At 38.1% G+C, this 21,581-nt stretch overlaps 1 protein-coding gene across 2 annotated transcripts in view; it reads right to left on the reverse strand.

Annotated features, from left to right (window-relative positions):
- The window catches only part of Cenpc (centromere protein C), a 60,066-nt gene that overhangs the window by 11,070 nt on the left and 27,415 nt on the right, over positions 1-21,581 (reverse strand). Inside the window, exons 9-13 of one of the 2 annotated variants that reach the window (XM_040747286.1) lie at positions 21,212-21,382; positions 20,235-20,517; positions 19,608-19,754; positions 18,120-18,202; positions 6,536-6,592 (exon numbers count right to left, since the gene is read on the reverse strand). In XM_040747286.1, coding sequence (XP_040603220.1) covers positions 6,536-6,592; positions 18,120-18,202; positions 19,608-19,754; positions 20,235-20,517; positions 21,212-21,382 — 741 coding nt within the window. The remainder of the gene's footprint in view (positions 1-6,535; positions 6,593-18,119; positions 18,203-19,607; positions 19,755-20,234; positions 20,518-21,211; positions 21,383-21,581) is intronic. The other variant, XM_040747287.1, reaches the window with a different exon arrangement.

A 21,581-nucleotide genomic window follows, 5' to 3' on the forward strand; every position in this document is an offset into this window, starting at 1 on the left:
ATTCCTGAAATTGTCCCACACAATAGAAGCCGAAGGTTCATTGCCAAACTCTTTTACGAACTACAATTACCTTGGTACCCAAGCCACACAAAGACACAACTAAGAAAAAGAACTTCAGACCAATATCCCTCATGAATCTTGATGGAAAAATACTCAACAAAATACTGGCAAATCGAATCCAAGAACACATCAGAAAAATCATCCATCATGATCAAGTAGGCTTCATCCCAGGTGCAACAAAAGAAAATCTATAAATGTGACTCACAATATAAAGAGACTACAAAAGAAAAACCACATGATAATCTCACTAGATGCCGGAAAAGCCTTTGACAAAATCTAGCACCCCTTCATGATGAAGGTCATGGAGAGATCAGGGATAACAAGAACATACCTGAACATAATAAAAGCAAAATACAGCAAACCAACAGCCAGCAGCCAACATTAAACTAAAAGGAGAGAAACTCTACACTATTCCTCTAAAATCAGGAACAAGGTAAGGCTGTCCACTCTCCCCATACCTCTTCGATATTATACTTGAAGTTCTAGCTAGAGCAATAAAACAACAAAAGGAGATCAAGGGGATACAAACTGGAATGGAAGAAGTCAAACTTCTACGATTTGCAGATGATATGATAGTTTACATAAGAGACCCGAAGAACTCAACACAGGAAATCCTACAGCTGATAAACACCTTCAGCAAAGTGGCAGGATAAAAGATTAACTAAAAAAAAAATCAGTAGCCCTACTATATACAGATGATAAATGGGCTGAGAAAGAAATCACAGAAACATCACCCTTTACAATAGCCAAAAACAACATAAAATATCTTGGGGTAACGATAACCAAAGAAGTGAAAGACCTGTATCGCAAGAACTTTGAGTCTTTAAAGAAAGATATTAAAGAAGATACCAGAAAATGGAAAGATCTCCCATGGGCTTGCATATGTGGTATCAACATAGTAAAAATGGCAATCTTGCCAAAAACAATCTACAGATTCAGCACAATCCCCATCAGAATCCCAGCACACTTCTTCACAGACCTTGAAAGAAAAATTCTCAACTTTATATGGAAAAACAAAAGACCTAGGGTAGATAACCAAAACAACCATGTACAATAAAGGAACGTCTGGAGGCATCACCATCCCTGACTTTGAGCTCTATTACAGAGCTATAGTCCTGAAAACAGCTTTACTGGCACAAAAATAGACAAGTGGACCAATGGAATCAAATTGAAAACCCTGATATTAACCCACACACCTAGGAACACCTGATTTTGGACAAAGAAGCTAAAATTATACAATGGAAAAAAGAAAGCATCTTCAACAAATGGTGCTGGCATAACTGGATGCTGTCAAGCAGAAGACTGCAGATAAATCCATGTCTATCTCCATGCACAAAACTTACATCCAAATGGATCAGAGACCTCAACTTAAATCCAGCCACACTGAACCACTTAGAAGAGAAGGTAGGTGGTACCCATGATCAAATTGATACAGCAGACCACTTCCTGAACATAACACCAGTAGCACAGACACTAAGATCAACAATTAATAAATGGGACCTCCTGAAAATGAGAAGCTTATGTAACGCAAAGGACACAGTCAACAGGACAAAACAGCAGCCCATAAAATGGGAAAAGATATTCACCAAGCCCACATCTAACACAGCGCTGATCTCCAAAATTTACAAAGAACTCAAGAAGCAAGTCCCCAAAACACCAAATAATCCAATTAAAAAGTGGGGTATAGAACTAAATAGAGAATTCTCAATAGAGGAGACTAAAATGGCTGATAGACACTTGAGAAAGTACTCAATATCCTTAGCCATCAGGGAAATGGAAATCAAAACAACTCTAAGATCATCTTACTCCTGTCAGAATGGATAAAATCAAAAACACCAATGACAGTTTATGCCGGAGAGGATGTGGAGAAAGGGAACACTCCTCCATTGTTGGTGGGATTGCAAATTTGTACAGCCACTTTGGAGACCAGTATGGCAGTTTCTCAGGAAAATGGGAATCAGTCTAGCACAAGATCCAGCATTTCCACTGCTAGGCATATACCCAAAAAAAATGCACATTCATACAATAAGGACATCTGTTCAACTATATTCATAGCAGCATTATTTGTAATAGCCAGAACCTGAAAGCAACCTAGATGCCCCTCAACTGAAGAGTGGATAGAGAAAATGTGGTACATTTACACAATGGAGTACTACTCAGCAGAAAAAAAGATGGAAGAACTAGAAGAAACCATCCTGAATGAGGTAACCCAGTCGCAAAAAGACAAACACGGTATGTTCTCACTCATATATGGCTTTTAGACAGAGAGCAAAGGATTACCAGCCTACAATGCACACTGCCAGAGAAGTCAGGAAAACAAGGAGCACCCTAAGAGAAACATACATGGTCCCCACCCCCAATAAGGGGAAAGGAACACGATCTCCTGAGCTAATTGGGAGCATGCGGGGAGGGGAGAATGAGTTAGGAGAAAGAGAAGGGGAGAAAAGGAGGGAGCAGGAAGGTTGAGTCAGGGAAGAACAGAGGAGAGCAAGATAAGAGATACCATAATAGAGGGAGCCATTATAGGTGTAAAGAGAAATCTGGCACCAGGGAAATGTCCAGAGATCTACAAGGATGGCCCCCAACTAACAATCTAAGCATTAGTGGAGAGGCTACCTTAAATGGCCTTCCCTAATAATGAGATTGATGAATACCTTATATGCCATCCTAGAACCTTCATCCAGTAGCTGATGGAAGCAGAGGCAGACACCCACAACTAAACACTGAGCTAAACTCCTGGAATCCAGTTCCCGAGATGGAAGAGTGATGAGCAAAGGGGTCAAGACCAGGCTGATGAAAACCACTGAAATAGCTGACCTGAACAAAGGGGAGCTCATGGACCTCAGACTGACAGCTGGGAAACCAACATGGGACTGATCCAGACCCTCTGAATGTGGATGTCAGTGAGGAGGCCTAGGCAATCTATGAGGCCTCTGGTAGTAGATCAGTATTTATCCCTAGTACATGAATGGACTTTAGGAGCCCATTCCACATGGAAGGATACTCTCTCAGCCTAGATACACAGGGGAGGGCCTAGGCCCTGCTCCAAAGGATATGACAGACTTTGAAGATCCCCCATGGAAGGTCTCACCCTCCCTAAGGAGCAGAAAGGGGATGGAATAGGGAGTTAGTAAGGGGCAGAGGCGGAGGGGAGGGAGAAGGAACTGGGATTGACATGCAAAACAATCTTGTTTCTAAATTAAATAAAAAATAGAAAAATAGATACATAGCAACTCTTAGAACATAATGTTTTAATGATGAGACAAGATCCTCAAATTTTTAGATGTTTGTGCAAATAAATAAAAGTCCATGGAAAATGAAACATCTAGATTGGCCAAGAAATAAACGTTTCATAATACCCACATGTGAGAATATTAATGGTATTATCTTAACTGAACAATGCTACATTTCATTACTAAACAGAATTTGTTATTAAATTTTGAGATTCTATTAGTTTATGACTCCTACTAACCTACAGAACCACTTCTATCAGGGAGCCCAAGTCACAATACCTGGCTAGGTCAACATGGAAGAACTTTATCTTCCTTCCTTGCTCTCCATTCCAGTCTCTCTAGACCAATATTTAGGCCTGTTGGAGCCTGCCCACTGGAGTAATGCCTCTCAGCCCATTTCCAAGTCCTTGGGAGGACTCTTGGTGCAGAGTTCTTCCTCACCACACCTCTCAGCATTTCCTCTCACTGACCCACAGAACTACTATGGACCCCACAGTCACCACACTTAGCTGGGAATCAGGGACTCTAAATAAACTATGCTTGGCTAGGAACCATTATGGCCAATAGCAACCAAGACAGAAGATCCACCACAGAACAAAGAAAAAAGAGGTATCTATGTCAAGAATCACTTCAAAAGTCATTAACTTCAGAAATCTAGATCCCAGGACAAACAAACAAACAAACAAAAATGAATACCCAAGACAACATATGCCTCTTTCAGAAGCCCAAGGGAAAGCATTTTAGCTGAAGCACAGGAAAAGGACTTCAAACTGGCAACAAACAAAAACATTAAAGAGGATACAAATAAAGACAATGAAAGCATAAACAGTTGAATGAAATAATGAAAACAATTCAAGACATGAAGGTAGAATCTGACAAAGAAGAACCACTAAAGCAAACCGAAACAAAAATAAAACTAACTAAAAAGCTTAGGATACCAAACAAAATCCTCAGAAGTAAGCCTCATCAATAACACGGAAGAGAGTCTCAGGTGATACAGAAAACACAGAAGAAGTAGCTCAACCAAAGGAAATGTTAAATCTAAAGTACCAAGGCACAAAATATTCAGGAAACATGGGACACTACAAAAAGACCACACATACAAAGGAACAAGATGAAACCCACGTCAAAGGCATAGAAAAGATTTTTAATGAAATGATAGAAAAAAAATTCCCCAATCTAAAGAGAAATGCCTATCAAGGTACAAGAAGCATATAGAACACCAAAAATGTGGGACCAGAAAAGAAATTCAAACCAGAAAACCTAAAAGAAAAGTTCTTGATATATATACAACCTACCAAAGTAAAACTGAAATGAAACAATTTAAACAACTATATAACACCAAGTAAAATAGAAGCTTCACATCCAAATAACAACAACAAAAAAAGCCACAGAGAAATGGATACAGAATTCTACCACAAATTGAAAGAATGAACACCAATAATCCTTAAGGTATTCCACAAAATAGAAACTGAAGGAATAGTTCCTAATACATCCTTCAAAGTCAATATAACTCTGATACCAAATTATACAAAGACCCAACAAAGAAAAGTAAAAACCAATCCCCTTTATGAATATAGTTGCAAAACTTCTCAACAAAATACTTCCAAACCAAATTCAAGAACACATGAAAAAGAATATCCACCATAACCCAGTATTATGCATCCCAGAGATGCTAGGAGGTTCAACATATGTAAATCAATAAATGCAGTCTATCATACAAACAGACTGGAAGACAAAAATCACAAGATCATCTCATTACAGGAAAAGACCTTTGACAAACATCTAACATGACAAAAATTAAGGAGAAACTAACAATACAAGGGACATACCTCAACATAATAAAGTCAATTAAAAGCAGGCCCACAGCAAAAACCAACCAAATGGAGAGGAGCCCAAAGCATCTCCACTAAAATCAGGAACAAGACAAGGATGTCCACTCTCCGCATACCTACTTAATATAGAACTCGAAATCTTAGAAAAATTAATCACATCACTGAAGAAGATAAAGGGGATACAAATAGGACGGAAGAAGTCAAAGCATCTTTATTTGTAGATGCTAAGACAGAATACACAAGTGACCCTAAAGATTCCACCAGTAAATTCCTACAGTTGATAAACAATCTTCAGCAAAGTTGCAGGATATAAAAGTAACATACAAAAATCAGTAACTTTTTTATATACAAATGAAAGAAGGACTAAGAAAGGAATCAAGAGTGTTTTCCACATTATCCTCTAGAAGAACAGGAGAAGGAAGAGGAAGAGGAAGAAGAAGAAAAGAAAATTGGTGATAACTAACAAGACAAGTCAAAGATAATACAAGTTTTAAGACACTGAAGAAAGAAACAAGACACCAGAAGATGGAAAGATCTCCCAAGCTGATGAGTCTGTATAATTAATGTGAAAGGGGCCATCCTACCAAAACCAATCTACACTTTCAATGCATTCTCTCTCAAAATTCTAACACACTCACCAAAACAAACAAACAAAAACCCAGGATAGCTAAAAGAATCCTAAATAATAATAAAAGTTCTGGAGTTATCACAATCCCAGACTTCAAGTTGTATTACATTAATAAACACATCATGGTATTGGCAATAAAAACAGACACATCAATCAATGGAATCAAACTGAAGACCCAGTCAAAAGTCCACTCACTTATGGACACCTGATTTTGACAAGCCAAAAACACACAATTATGAAAAGATAGCATCTTTAGCAAATGGAGTTGGTCAAACTGGGTAGCTATGTTTAGAATGAAAATAGATTTTCTCTCTCATCCTGCACAAAATTCAAAAGATGAAACACAAAGAGCTGAGAAATTATCTTTTTTTAACTTTAATTTTAAATAGCTTGCTTCACATGTCAATCCCAGTTCCCTCTCCCTCCCCTCCTCCCGTACCCCCCACCACCCTCTCCAGATTCCCACCCTATCCCCACTTCCTTCCACTCAGGGCAGGGTCCAGGCACTCCTCTAAGAGTCCAGGCTGAGAGAGCATCCCTCTTTGTATTATGGACACACAAAGTGAGAAATTACTTTTAAAAGGGCAAAATCCTTAACAATCAAGGAAATATAAATTAAAATTACTTTGAGATTTTATAATATACTATGAAATGCTGAAAACTAAATATGTAATACTAATCTGAATGGATTTCCCCACTAAAAAAATTAAGTTATATTTAGAGAGATTCAATAATAACATTTTATTCAATGAAAATATTGTAAGAATAAAATATTTTACCTAATTTGTGATGTATATTTCTATCTGGTAGCACATTATAAGCACTTATTCTTAAATCTGTAAAACACAAAAGATAGTATTATCAACAACGCAACAATGCCTGCTAATTCTATATTCACTTAAAGTATTATCTGATCAACTTTCACTAAGTATTACAAATAAAATTAAAACCTGAAAATACAATACATACTTTCATTTTTCATTGCAAAATAATACAAACAAAGGAAAAACCTGTATAACATCTCTTTATACTTTGATACAATAAACATATTTAAAGAGCACAAGCATTAAAATTAATAAAAAACAAACATTCTCTATCATTCATTAGTGGTAAATAAGCCACTTAGCAAATAAAAATGCATGGCATAATGGTGAGTAAATAATATGTAATGTTACTTGCACTCTACCCAAAAATTTCTTCTTAAAGTTCTAATAGTAAACTCACTCCCAGGTTTCTCAATATAGCAATATACTAAAACACCAAAAGATTTCTTTGTTATCAATTTTTTCTGTCATATATACAAGTGATCTTTATTAAGAAATAGAGTCCCCAGTGTCTGTTGTTATATCCCCCTTTTCATTTCTGATTTTGTTAAACTGCATGTTCTCACTCTGCCTTTTGCTTTTGGATAGAGGTTTGTCTATCTTGTTGATTTTCTCGAAGAACCAACTCTTTGTTACATTGATTCTGTTGTTTTCTTTCTTTTGACCTTATTAGTTTCAGCCCCCAATTTGATTATTTCATGGAGTCTACTCCTCCTGGGTAAGTTTGCTACTTTTTGTTCTCGAGCTTTCAGTTGTGCTGTTAATTCTCTAGTGTGATTATTCTCCAGTTTATTCATATGAGCACTTAGTGGTATGAACTTTCCTCTTAGTACTGATATCAAAGTGTCCCATAAGTTTGGGTATGTTGTGTCTTCAATTTCATTGAGTTCTAGGAAGTCTTCCATTTCTTTATTTTTTCCTTGACCCAGGAATGGTGCAATAGCACGTTGTTCAATTTCCATGAGTTTGTGGGGTTTCTGCAATATGTGTTGTTTTGAGTTCTAATTTTAAAGCATGGTGGTCTGATAAGATACAGGGGGTTATTCCAATTTTTTTGTACCTGTTGAGGTTTGCTATGTTGCAAAGTTTGTTGTCGATTTTAGAGAAGGCTCCATGTGGTGCTGAGAAGAAGGTATATTCTTTTGTGTTTGGATTAAATGTTCTATAGACGTCTGTTAAACCCAATAGGATCATAACTTCTGTTAGCTCCTTTGTTTCTCTGTAAAATTTCTGTCTGATGGTCCTGTCTAGCAGGGTGTTGAAATCTCCTACTATAATTGTATGAGGTTTTATGTGTGATTTGAGTTTTAGTGATGGTTCTTCCTTTTTTTTTTTTTTTTTTGCCCCATTTTTGTTTTGTTTAGTTTGGTTTGGTTTTTTTATTTAAATTAGAAACAAGCTTGCTACACATGTCAATTCCAGCTCCCACTTACTCCCCTCCTCCCCTGCCCCGCCCGCCAGGCCCCCAGCCCCCAACCCAATCCCCACTCCGTTCCCCAGGGAGGATGAGGCCCTCCATGTGGAATCTCCAATGGAAAAAAGAAAACATCTTCAACAAATGTTGCTGGCATAACGGCATATGGGCATGTAGAAGAGTGCAGATAGATCCATGTCTTTCTCAATGTACAAAACTTAAGTCCAAATGGATCAAAAACCTCAACATAAATCCAGTCACACTGAACCTCTTAGAAGAGAAAGTGGGAGGTATCCTTGAACGAATTGGTACAGGAGACCACTTCCTGAACATAACACCAGTAGCACTGAGATCAACAATTAACAAATGGGACCTCCTGAAACTGAGAAGCTTCTGTAAGGCAAAGCACATAGTCAACAAGACAAAAAAGCAGCCCACAGAATTGGGAAAAGATATTCACTAACCACACATCTGACAGAGGGCTGATATCCAAAATTTACAAAAAACTCAGAAGCAAGTCTCCAAAACACCAAATGTTCCAATTAAAAAGTGGGGTACAGAACTAAATGGAGAATTCTATATAGAGGAGTCTAATGGCTGAGAGACACTTGAGAAAGTGCTCAACATCCTTAGCCATCAGGAAAATGCAAATCAAATCAACTCTGAGATACCATCTTACTCCTTCCTGTCTGAATGGCTAAAATCAAAAACACCAATGACAATTTATGCTGGAGAGGATGTGGAGAGAGGGGAACACTCCTCCACTGCTGGTGGGAATGCTGACTCATACAGTCACTTTAGAAATCAGTATGGAGATTCCTTAGGAAAATGGGAATCAGTCTACCACAAGATCCAGCAATTCCACTCTTAGGCATATACCCAAAAGATGCACATTCATACAAGAAGGATGTCTGTTCCACTATGTTAATAGCAGCATTATTTGTAATAGCCAGAACCTGGAAGCAACTTAGATGCCCCTCAACTGAAGAATGGATAGAGAAAATGTGGTACATTTACACAATCGAGTACTACTCAGCGGTAAAAACACTGGACTCTTGAAATTTGCAGGAAAATGGATGGCACTAGAAGAAACCATCTGAGTGAGGTAACCCAGTCACATAAAGACAAGCATGGTATGTACTCACTCATATATGGATTTTAGGCATGAAAGGGGAAGTGACACCCTACAATCCCATAGCCAGTGAGTCTGGGAAACAGGGATGAACCTAAGAGAGATATGCATGGTACCCCAGAGAAGGGGAATGGGACAGGGGATTGGGAACACGAGGTGGGGGTGGGGGGCTGGTGGAAAGAGCGGGAGTGAAGAAGTAGAGGAGAGGAGGATATGGGGGAGCAGGAAGGTTGAGTTGGGGGAAAGAATAGAGGAGAAAAGGATGAGAGATACCATAATAGAAGGAGCCATTAAAAATCAGGCACTAGTGAGATGTCCAGAGACCTACAATGATGACACCAACTGGGAATCTAAGCAATAGTGGAGAAGCTACCTTAAATGCCCTTCCCTAATAATGTGATTGACGAGTACCTTGTATGCCATCTAGAGTCTTCATCCAGTGGCAGAAGGAAGCAGAGGCAGTCACCCACAGCGAAACACTGAACTCCACTCCTGGAAACCAGGAGGAGTGATGAGCAAAGGAATCAAGACTGGGCGGGTGACACCCACAGAAACAGCTGAGCTGAACAAGGGGGAGCTCATGGACCCCTGACTGATAGCTGAGAGGCCAACATGGAACTGCTCCAGACCCCTGAATGTGGGTGTCAGTGAGGAGGCCTCAGCATCCTTTGGGATCTTGGGCAATAGATCACCATTTATCCCTGTCATTCAGATGGACTTTGGGAGCCCATTCCTTGTGGAGAGATGCTGTCTCAGCCTGGACACATGGGGGAGGACCTAGGCCCTGCCCCAGATGATATGACAGACTTTGGAGATCCCCCATGAAGGGCCTCACCCTCCCTGGAGAGTGGAGTGGAGATTGGGTGGGGGGTGGGAGGTTTGATGACGGGCAGGGGAGGAGCAGAGGGAGAGGGGGCTGGGATTGACATGTGAACCAAGTTTGTTTCTAATTTAAATTAAAAAAAAAAAAAAAGAAATTATACCCTGCACCTACACTCCCAATCGCCAGATCCAGCCACAATCCTACATCCAGTACCTAGGCCTAATCTGCTGAGCTGTCGCCCCCAGCCCCATGCTCTTTGGATAGGGTTAGGATGCACCCCAGCATCATCCATGTCCCTAATACTTTTCAACCCACCCACAACATATCCAACTTCCATATGCTATGCTGTGCCCCAGACTCCTATGCCCACATCAGACACAGACCAATGAAAGAAGTTCACATGCCCACAAAATACAAATATGAAAAACCAAAACAGTATGTTACTGCTCAAACCACACGCCCTACAGAAGAGATCTCAAAAGAAAATTATTTAGATGAACTCCAGGACACCTAGTTCATAAGAACTACATAAACTTCAAAGAATTCAAGGAGTTTAAAGAAGAAACAGCTAAAGAATAAACATCTAAGTGATGCCCAAGAAAACAAAAACATGAAGCTCATGGAAATGATGAAAACATTCCAGGATTCAAACACTAAATTCAATAAGGAGATGTATATTGAAGAGAACTCAAGATGAAATGAAGATGAATTTTTAAAAAAAAACTTAATAACCCAACAAGAAAACTTAGGATAAATCTTTACAAGCAGAATGAATCAAACAGAAGATAGACTATCAGAACTCAAAGATAAAGTAGAATTAGACCACACAAGCAAATACTATGAAAAAAATAATTTAAAAAACCAACAGGAAAGGAACATGCAGAAACTGTAGGACACTATAAGACAAGTGATATGCATACATGAGGAAAAAGAATCCCAAGCCAATGGAATAGACCAGATCTTTAACAAGATAATAAAACAAACTGTCCCCAAACTAAGGAAAAATATACCCATACAGATACACAGTTAAAACACTAAGTATGCAAAACAAAGAATATTTAAAGCTCCATGAGAATAAATACACTTAAATAAAAAAACACACATAAAGAAAACACATCAGAGTGGTTACTGACTTCTCAATGGAAACTGAACAGCAGAAGAACCTAGAGCAATGCACTAGAAGTTCTAAGAGATCATGAGTGACAACCTAGACTATAGTACCCAACAAAACTATCAGCCATAGTCCAAGATTTAGATTATGTTCCATAACATAAAAAGGCTAAAAGAATCCATGACCATCAAATCAGCTCTAAAGAAAATACTGGAAGCAGCACTTCTATTTCTAAACAGAGAAATATGCATAATTAAGAGATTGTAGAAAAAAACAAAACAAATAGAACTATAATTACTGAAATACAAAGTACAACTAGCAACAGCAACAGAAAAGAAAAAAGAACGACTGCAATCACGACAAACATTTCAATAACAACTTTAAGTGTTTATGGTCTCAACTCCACAATCAAAACACAGGCTGACTAGACTATAAAACAAACTCCATCTTTCCGCTTCCTACATGAAATTCAGCTATCTTTAAAGATAGGCACTCCTGAAAGTGAATAGATGGAAAAATGTATTCCAATCAAATGAAACCAGGAAGTAAGAAAGTGTTGCTAACCTAATGTTTGATTAAATAGGCTTCAAGTTAAAACTAATCACAAAAAAAGAGCACTTCATTCTAATCAAGTGAAGAATTAATCAAGAAGACATCTCTATTCTAAACATATATGCACCAAACTCTGGTGTACCCAATTTTGTAAAAAGTGAACTACTTAAATGCAAATAACAAATTTACACAACCCATTAATAATAGTATGTGATTTCAATATCCTACTTTATAAAATGGACAGGTCATCTGAACAAAAGTAAACAGAGAAATATCAGAATTAATTGACCACTGGGCTTAACAGATATGTACAGATTATTCTATCCAAGAATCAAATATACATTCTACTCAGCAGCACATTGAAGTTTCTCAAAAAGAGATATCCTGGGACAGTGAAAAATTCTTGACCAATTTAGAAATAAATATTTCTGTATGACCTATCTGACCATGATGAAACAATAAAACCTAAAAACAACATCAAACACATCTCCAATAAGTATGCAAACTCGTGACAATAAAGAATTCATAACTGAATGATTAATGGGTCTAAGAAGAAATCAAGAAAGAAGGGGGAAAACATCTTCCTGGAACTAAATGAAAATGAAACCATAACACAACAAACCCCTGGGACACATTGAAAGCAGTCCTACGAGGGAAATTTGTAAGTGCTTACATTTTGAAATCAAAAAGAGCACAAATAGCTTAATGATGCAACTCAAAAAGATAAACCAGAATAAATCAAGTCTATGGCAAGAAACAATATAATCACAGCAGAAGTTAATGAAGTAGAAGCAAAGAAAACAACAAAGAATTAACAAATATATGAGCTGGAACACTGAAGAAAAATGATTGGCAGACTCTGAACCCAACTAGCCAAAAGAAAGAGAGGACCCAAATTAACAGAATCAGAAAAAACAGACACCCAAGAAATTAAGAATATTATAAGTGAATACTTAAGAAAATGCTCCATTAAGTTGGAAAATCTAGAGCGAGTCCAGCTTCAGGTGAGATTGGGTCTCCAGCGGGGACCGCCCGACCATCACCCATCCCCCTTGATCTTCCGGCCGCTCCTGGCATCCAGAAGACCCGCCCACACAGGAAAGACATCAGCCCTTCCAAGACCCCAACCCCATCGAGTCCAGCTTCAGGTGAGATTGGGTCTCCGGCAGGGACCGCCCGCCCATCACCCATCCCCTTGATCTTCCGGGCTGCTCCTGGCATCAAGAAGACCCGCCCACACAGGAAAGACATCAGCCCCTCCAAGACCCCAACCCCAGCGAGTCCAGCTTCAGGAAAGACATCAGCCCTCCCAAGATCCCAACCCCAGTGAGTACAGCTTCAGGAGACCTGCCCATACAGCAAAGACGTCAACAATTCCAAGACCCCAACCCCAGCGAGTCCAGCTTCAGGAAAGACATCCGCCCTACCAGGACCCAAACTCCGTGTCAGCATCCCCAGCTTCAGCTGCAGGAAGGAAGCAGACCAGTGGAGATGGAAAGACCCCACCAGCACCCACTGGAAGAAGAGATGGGAAGAAGACAGAATAAGAGATCACTCAGCAATAGAAACACCAACATGACCCCACCAGAATCCAGGGATCCAACACCAGCAAGACCCGAAAAGCACTACATAGACGAAGAAGAGGAGACAGACCTTAAAAATTATTTCATGAAGATGATGGAGACCCTCAAAGAAGAAACGAGGAAATCCCTTAAAGAAATAGAAGAAAAAACAAACAAAAAAATCCATGAAATGGGGGAAAAATTCAAGAAATAAACAAATCTCTCAAAGAATCTAAAGAGCACCAAGAAAAAACAACCAAAAAAATTAAGGAAACAACTCAAACAGTTGAAGGATTGAAAGCTGAAATAGAAACGATAAAGAAAACACAGAATGAAGGGATGCTGGAAATAGAAAAGCTGGGTAAACGATCAGGAACTACAGATGCAAGTATCACCAATAGAATACAAGAGATAGAAGAGAGAATCTCAGGTGTTGAAGACTCATTAGAGGATATAGAGTCGTCAACCAAAGAAAATCTCAAAACCAACAAATCCTTAACACAAAATATCCAAGAAATATGGGACACCGTGAAGAAGCCAAACCTGAGAATAATAGGTATAGAAGAAGGTGAAGAAATTCAACTTAAAGGTACAGAAAACATATTCAACAAAATCATAGAAGAAAACTTCCCTAACCTAAAGAAAGATATGCCTATGAAAGTACAAGAATCTTACAGAACACCAAATAGGCTCGACCAGAAAAAGAAGTCACCTCGCCATATAATAATCAAAACATCAAACCTACAGAGTAAAGAGAAAATATTAACAGCAGCTAAAGAAAAAGGCCAAGTAACATACAAAGGCAGACCTATCCGAATTACACCTGACTTCTCAATGGAAACGATGAAAGCCAGAAGATCCTGGACAGATGTCCTACAAATGCTAAGGGAACAAGGATGCCAGCCCAGACTACTATATCCAGCAAAGCTCTCAATTACCATAGATGGAGAAAACAAAATATTCCATGACAAAGCCAGATTTAAACAATATGTATCCATGAATCCAGCTCTACAGAAAATGCTAGAAGGAAAACCTAGAGCCAAGGAAGATAACTACATTCACAAAGACACAGGCAATATATAATCACACTTTACAAAACACCAAAAGAAAAAGGGAGGAGAAACTACACAAAATAACTTCACTAACAATAAATCAAGCACAAACAAGGATCACCAATCAATGGTCATTAATATCCCTCAATGTCAACGGCCTCAACTTGCCTATAAAAAGACACAGACTAGCAGAATGGATACAAGACAGAACCCTTCCTTCTGCTGCATACAAGAAACACATCTCAACATCAAAGACAGATGTTATCTCAGAGTAAAGGGTTGGGAAAAGATCTTCCAATCAAACGGTCCCAAGAAACAAGCAGGTGTAGCAATCCTAATATCTAACAAATTAGACTTCAAATTAAAATCAATCAAAAGAGATGAAGAAGGACACTTCATATTCATCAAAGGAAAAATACATCAAGACGAAGTCTCAATTTTAAACATCTACGCCCCAAATACAAAGGCACCTACATTCGTGAAAGAAACATTACTAAAGCTCAAAATGCACATAAAATCTCACACATAAATAGTAGGAGACTTCAACACTCCGCTCTCACCGCTAGACAGGACCTCCAGACAGAAACTTAACAAAGAAACAAAAGAACTAATAGAAGTTATGACCCAACTGGGTTTAACAGACATCTATAGAACATTCCACCCAAATACAAAGGGATATACCTTCTTCTCGGCACCACATGGAACCTTCTCTAAAATTGACCACATAGATCAGGCACCAGAGTGACCTCAAGTGATCTAAAGGGATAACACCAATTGGCAAGCTAAGCAATAGTGGAGAAACAACCTCGAATGCCCATTCCTGATAATGAACTTGATGTCTATAACCATCCGGGAGCCTTCATCCTGTGACTGATGGAAGCAGAGGCAAACACACAATTAATCACTGAACTGAACCCAAGGAACCCAGTGACAGAGAGGAGTGATGAGCAAATTGGCAAAGAATGGGCTGGCAAAACCAGCAGAGACAGCTGATCTGAACAGGGGAGAGCTCTTGGGCCCCAGACCGACAGTGGGGAGGCCAGCATGGGACTGATCTGGACCCCCAAAATGTGAGTGTCAGCGAGAAGGCCTGGGCAACCTATGGGGCCCTGAGCTGTGGATCAGTGTCTATCCCTGGTATACAAACAGTCTTCTTGTGCCTATAGCACAAAGAGGGATGCTCTCTCAGCCTGGACTCTTAGGGGAGTGCCTGGACCCTACCCAGAGTAAAATGACAGACTCTAGATATCCCCTATGTGGAAGGATTTGGCAATAGGGTGAGAGGGTTGGGGGGGGAAGGGGAGTGAGGGAGGAGCGGAGGGAGAGGGAACTGGGATTGACATGTAAAACAAGCTATTTAAAATTAAAATAAAAAAATGATAAAAAAGTTGGAAAATCTAAAATAAATGGACAAACTTCTAGATTTATCCAAATTACAAGGGGCAGGGAATTATGGAATTATATCTCAACTTTTTAAATGGCAAAAAAGAATAAAAAAGCCTTAGCAACAGTTTCATTTCTTCTTGAATTTCTGCTGGCCAGAGTGACTTGGTATACTAATTGAATACACAAAAATTACTTTATGTACTAATCCAAAATCCTAACAAGATATGTAAATTTTATTAGGGGATCAAACTTTGAGGGAAGATAATAACAGTATCAACTACCCAAGATTGCCATGCTTTGAGGAAACCGAAGGCAGTCACATGAAAAGGCCATACAGGGAAAGATTCTGAGACAGCTTAGTGTTCTGTCTATCCAAGATGGGTGCCAAACACAGTATCTAGTTCAATTAAAACTTACAGAAATTGCATATCTAACTATGGAATCATAAACGTGTCCTCCCAAGAAATGCCTAGACAAATCAAGTCTATTACCAGAAATATGTGAAATAAATCAATAGCTGTATTAACCTACTGAGTTTTGAGGTAGCAATGAAGCAATAAATGGTTGGAATACTTCATCTTCATGAGCTACTTATGTTAACTGTAATATATACATTTTCCTGAAAAGTTGGTCTAAACTTCCAGAAAACAAAATATTGTTTAAAACTACTAAATCAAATGTAGAATTTTTAATCTGGAAGGAACTTTAGTGTCTATAAAACTGAACTGACCTATACTAAATAAGTCTGTGGCGATCAAAAGCAGATGAGTACTTGCCCAGACCCAAGAGGAAAAGAACAGAAGGTGGCTGGTTAAGGATATGGCACTGGGGCAAAGCCAGAGACAGTGATAAAATATTCTAAAACTGCCGGCAATGATGACTTCATACCATTAACTTATAAGTTAATTATGACATGTGAAGTTCAACTTTAAAAATTAAGCTGTTATCACTGTCACTCCAATCCAATTTCCCATGTAATCTACATGTAAGTAGATGCCTTAATCTTTGCTGAAAAATTTCCCATACAGTTAGCCTTGAAGGCATCTGGTAGATAGATAATTGAATGCACTGAGGTTTCTTACTATTTAAGTAAGAGTTTATACAAATAGAAAAGATAGTCTATACTACTCTGGAATTGTGCATAGATCTTGTGTGTGCACTTCTGTATGTGCGCTCTATGCAGCTGTGGATGCATATGTGCAGATCAGGTTGATGCTTCCTCTATTTCTCTCTACCTGTTTTTGAGACAGGCTCTTTTTTTTTTTTAATTAATTGGAAGCTTTTGGCTAGACTCGTTGTCCAGCAAATCTGGGGATATACATGTGCCCTCCCCCAATGCCTTTGACCAGCAAATAACTTTCAGGTGGGTGATGAGAATCCAAACTCATGTCCTTATGCTTATTTAGCTGATACTTTATCTACAGGGTCATCTTCCCAGACCCTTACTTAAACTTTGTTAGAGAAGTGGAAATATCTTACAAACAGCAAACTGAATTGTTACTTTTCAAACTTAATACATCATCCTTGAAAAATATTTAGTTTTTACTCTGTGGTGTTATAACATTTAACTATCATTTATTCTAATATTCACATAGTGATAGAGTTCATCATTTTACTGTTTTTTAGCTGGTCCCTTCTTTTGTCATGAATCTGTCATTTTTGGAATACTATGTTTTGGGGAATTAGGAGACATAAGCTGTTCCACAGATGTGCTTTTAATTCTAGAATCAATTATTTTTCTGAAAACATCTGATTCATTTTTGTGGCCCATGCCATTTAGAATTCTGTTGGGGAAGTCCTGTGTATATGTCAACAAAGCACTGCTGGCCAATAGGAATCTAGATAGGTGGGACTAGGAGTCCAGGAGTACTCTGGGAAGAAGAAACACAGAGAGTCAAGATGTAACGCCATGGGGTAGGAAGCCCGGAAACTTCTCCGGTAAGAGACATACTTAGATTAACAATTATGGGGTAATTACTTAAGTCAGAGCTAGCCAGTAAGAAACAAGCAAGGCCAACAGCTTCATAATTAATATAGCCTCCTGTGTGTTTATTTGGGACTGATGCAGCTCTAGAACCAGGCTGGCGGGAAGGCTTCTCTCAAGGAAAAAGCTTCCCTTTACAGAGTTCAAGACAAGTGTTCTTATTAAAGATATGCTTTTGAGTCTAGGATTTTTCTGAATGGGATAGAATAAAACACACACACACAGTGGTAGGGAGGGAGAGTGACTGAGACTCTGAGACTGAGTGTATATAGCAGTTGTCATCTATGTTAGGTTTTTGCTGTTGTGATAAAACACCCTGACCAACATCAACTTGGGGAGGAAAAAGTATATTTCAGCTTATAGTTCCACATCATAGTTTATCTCAGAGGGAAGTTAGGACAGGAACTCAAATAGAACAGAAATGTAGAGGCAGGAGCTGATGCAGAGGTCCTCCCATATTAATCAAGAAAATGCTCTGTGGACTTGCCCACAGAAAACAAGATAGCAGAAAATAGTAACTTACCCAAATTCTCCTGTTCTTTTTCATCATTCACGTCAAAATTATTGCTTCCAGATAATACATAATCCTTGAGCCTAGAAGGTCCACTTAAGAACAAAACAAAACATAAAATTTGTGCTTTTATAATATAAATTCCTATGTATCTAAATTTCATGATCATGTCTTAAAACTGCCATCAGTTTCTTTCTTATGCAACTAAACATGATGCAATAGAACACCAAGAATGTATTTCCAGCCAGGCGGTGGTGGCGCACGCCTTTAATCCCAGCACTCGGGAGGCAGAGGCAGGCAGATCTCTGTGAGTTCGAGGCCGGGCTGGACTGATAGCCTCCAAAACAATACAGAGAAACCCTGTCTCGAAAAACCAAAAAAAAAAAAAAAAAAAAAAAAAAAAAAGAATGTATTTCCATGCAGCAGAAAGCAAGTACTATGATTTGATCAATTTGATCCCATAATTAAGTCAAATCTGATAAATACAAATATATATATATATATGAGCGAGAAAGAGAGATGATTAGTAGGTAGCTCAGGCCCTGGACCTCCTTATTGTAGCCTAAACTGGTCTAGAATTTGCAATCCACCTGCCTTAATCTCTTGAGTGCACTACCAAGCTCAGCAAGAACGCTTTAAATTAATTCATGGATCAGTTATGAATTTAGTCAAGTCCAATAGCAACATTCTTTCACGCAAATAACAGAAACCAGCAAGCATATCCTAATTTTAAAAGAAACCACCTACAAAAAAATGAAATTGAACATGTAGTCCAAAAATCATCATAGCTGACTTAAACTACATTAGTCCCAGGTTTCTTTCCTCCTCCAAGTCCTAATTACAATCCCTCAAACAGTAAAGAACCCACAGACCTCCCTTCAAAGGCCAAGGTTTACTCTAATTTAGTAGTCTTGCATTTTTACAGGTTTTAACAGTTCATAACTAATACAATCAGATTAATCTTACTTGTTCAATGTTAGTGGATGTTTTAACAATACATCCACAAAATCTGTGACAATCTTTTCAAAAGATAAAGTCTCATTTCCTTTTTCCTAAGTGTAGTCTGGACTTGTGATGACTTGTTTCTGATGAACAGAAAACCATGAAAGTGAATGGAGAACTCCAGAGGTTAAGTTATTAAAAGGCATTTGATTTCCCTTATGATCACTTTTTTCTCTCAAATCATTTGCTTTGTAGGAAGCAAGCTGCCACATGACAGAAAATGAAGGTTGACCACCAAAAGACAGCAAAGAATTGCAACCTTAAACCAAGAGTCACATGAAACATAAATGGATCTTCTATTGTATTCAAGTCATCAAAGAGATACAAAAGAGAAAGATGCCTCCCAACCCAAAACAATCAGCTAAGCCTTACCCCCAGAAAGTATAATGTAATACACATCTGTAAGCCAATAGCAAAAATAAATTCTGTTTGGGAGTAACAGAGAAAGGAATACTAGTATAGTGAGTGACTTCTAGTCTCACTACACTATATACACACCTTTCTTCCCAAATTGAATTTTTATGCTCTCCTGAACCTGAATTAGACTCCATTGATCTCTTATTTGTATATTTCCCAGTATGAGACTTTAAATGAACATTCTGTGAAGTCCTAATACTGCCATGATGCTTAGAGCCTCCTGTAGGTCTAAAAAAAAAAAAGTTAAAATTATCTTTCAAAAGTTCTTCTAGAAACAAGATACAGATATAAAATTAGTGATAGATAACAAGTATCAGTTCATCATGTTCAGACCTTAATATTTACAACTAGGTTCACAGAGGTATCTTAAGTCTACGAAGACTCCAATTTTAAAAAAAAATAAACAGTACAAACCTGGCCTGAAAATAATAGAAAAGAGATGCTGAGTGACAGTAACTCTAACAGTCCATGACATATACTAGGCAACTAAATACTCAACATTCCCCATTTTACAATGAGGTAACAAATTCAGAGTGGTTCTGTATACCTAGATGTCATCTAGTTAAGGCAGAAAGTCCAGATTTAATATCAATTTTGACCAAGTCCTTCAGGCTTATTCTCACTCTGAATACTGAATAACACAGACAAACTACTGAATTCTCAATGGGAAAAGAAAAACAGCTATATTATATATACAACAGAAATTACCCAGAAATATCAAGACTTTTCTTCGGAGTTTTATCTGCCTTGTTGTTTTCCAATGGCTTACTCTGGGTACCAGAAATTTCATCATGACTACTAACACTTTCTCTAGAACCCTTAACATTTAAAGACTTCTGTACTCTTGAGCTGCTCTCTGTCTTCTGTCTTTTTGATGGAAGAGGCTTTTTCCCAGCATTCTTAGATAACTGATTTTTCTTAGTCTGTTTTTTTCTATTGTGATACACCACTGATGATTCATTTTCTCTTGAAGAACTTCTATCAACAGAACCTGAAAAGATTCAATGACAATTTAAAATTAGCCTATTCAAATGATCTGACTCATTGAAATACCAATGTCATTATATTTACATATAAATATACATACCAATTTCATAAGCTAATTCTGTTTCCACATAAAAATTCTTATATTTCTTCAAGTGTATTTACAGGACATGTACTAGACTTTTTAAATTCATCACAAACTTCCTTAACAGTCTTTTCTCGGACTCTGTTCATTACTCGCCTGACCATCTGTAATAGTAAGGGCTGTCAACTTAACAGAATCTAAATCTCCTAGGAGATGGGCCTCAGGGTATGCCTACAAAAAGGCTATGTGGCTTATGGTAACTAAGGTGAGAAGACTCACCTACACCCATGTGGGTGGCACTATTGCATCTTATACTAAAATAGTACTCAATTCTATCTATCATTACATGAACTATTTTATCTATGCTGTCTTCCCTCATAGAATGTAAACCTTCTTAACTAAAAGAACTTATGACTTTGGCTATGTTTGTCCATAGCACATGCCTCCACAAAGAACACTGTATAACTTTGTATTTCTGGCAATATTTCTGTTGGTGAACCTATTTAACTTTGTCTTTATAAATTTTTTCTATATAATGGGAATAAGTCACAAATAACCCCATAGAGAGTGATTGTAGGGACCTTTCAATGAAGATGATTTAAATAAAAACACTTACCTTTCTCTGGTTTTACCAGCCACCACTCAGATGGAGGCTGAGAAACTCTACGTCTCTTGACACTCACAGACACTTCTTCAGGCACAAATTTGTTCCTGGATCTACCAGAAAAATATTTCTTTCCAGATTTTTCCTTATTTTGGGGGATGTTATGCTGGTTTTTCTTGTTTTCTAATGTAAAGAAAACCCATAAAATCCATTCAAAATATCAGTTTTCTAAAGTTCACAACCGATTTTAAATAAATAAAACTCAATTACAAAAACATCTTAAGTTTATCCCATGGGCTACTTTCACATCTATTTCTTTAAAAAGCCATGTGTTTTCAATCAGCTCTCTGATTTTCTGTCAATTATATGCAAATACTTCACA

This window comes from Mesocricetus auratus, unplaced genomic scaffold (genome assembly GCF_017639785.1).
Source record: "Mesocricetus auratus isolate SY011 unplaced genomic scaffold, BCM_Maur_2.0 Super-Scaffold_100006, whole genome shotgun sequence".
Classification (NCBI taxonomy): domain Eukaryota; kingdom Metazoa; phylum Chordata; class Mammalia; order Rodentia; family Cricetidae; genus Mesocricetus; species Mesocricetus auratus.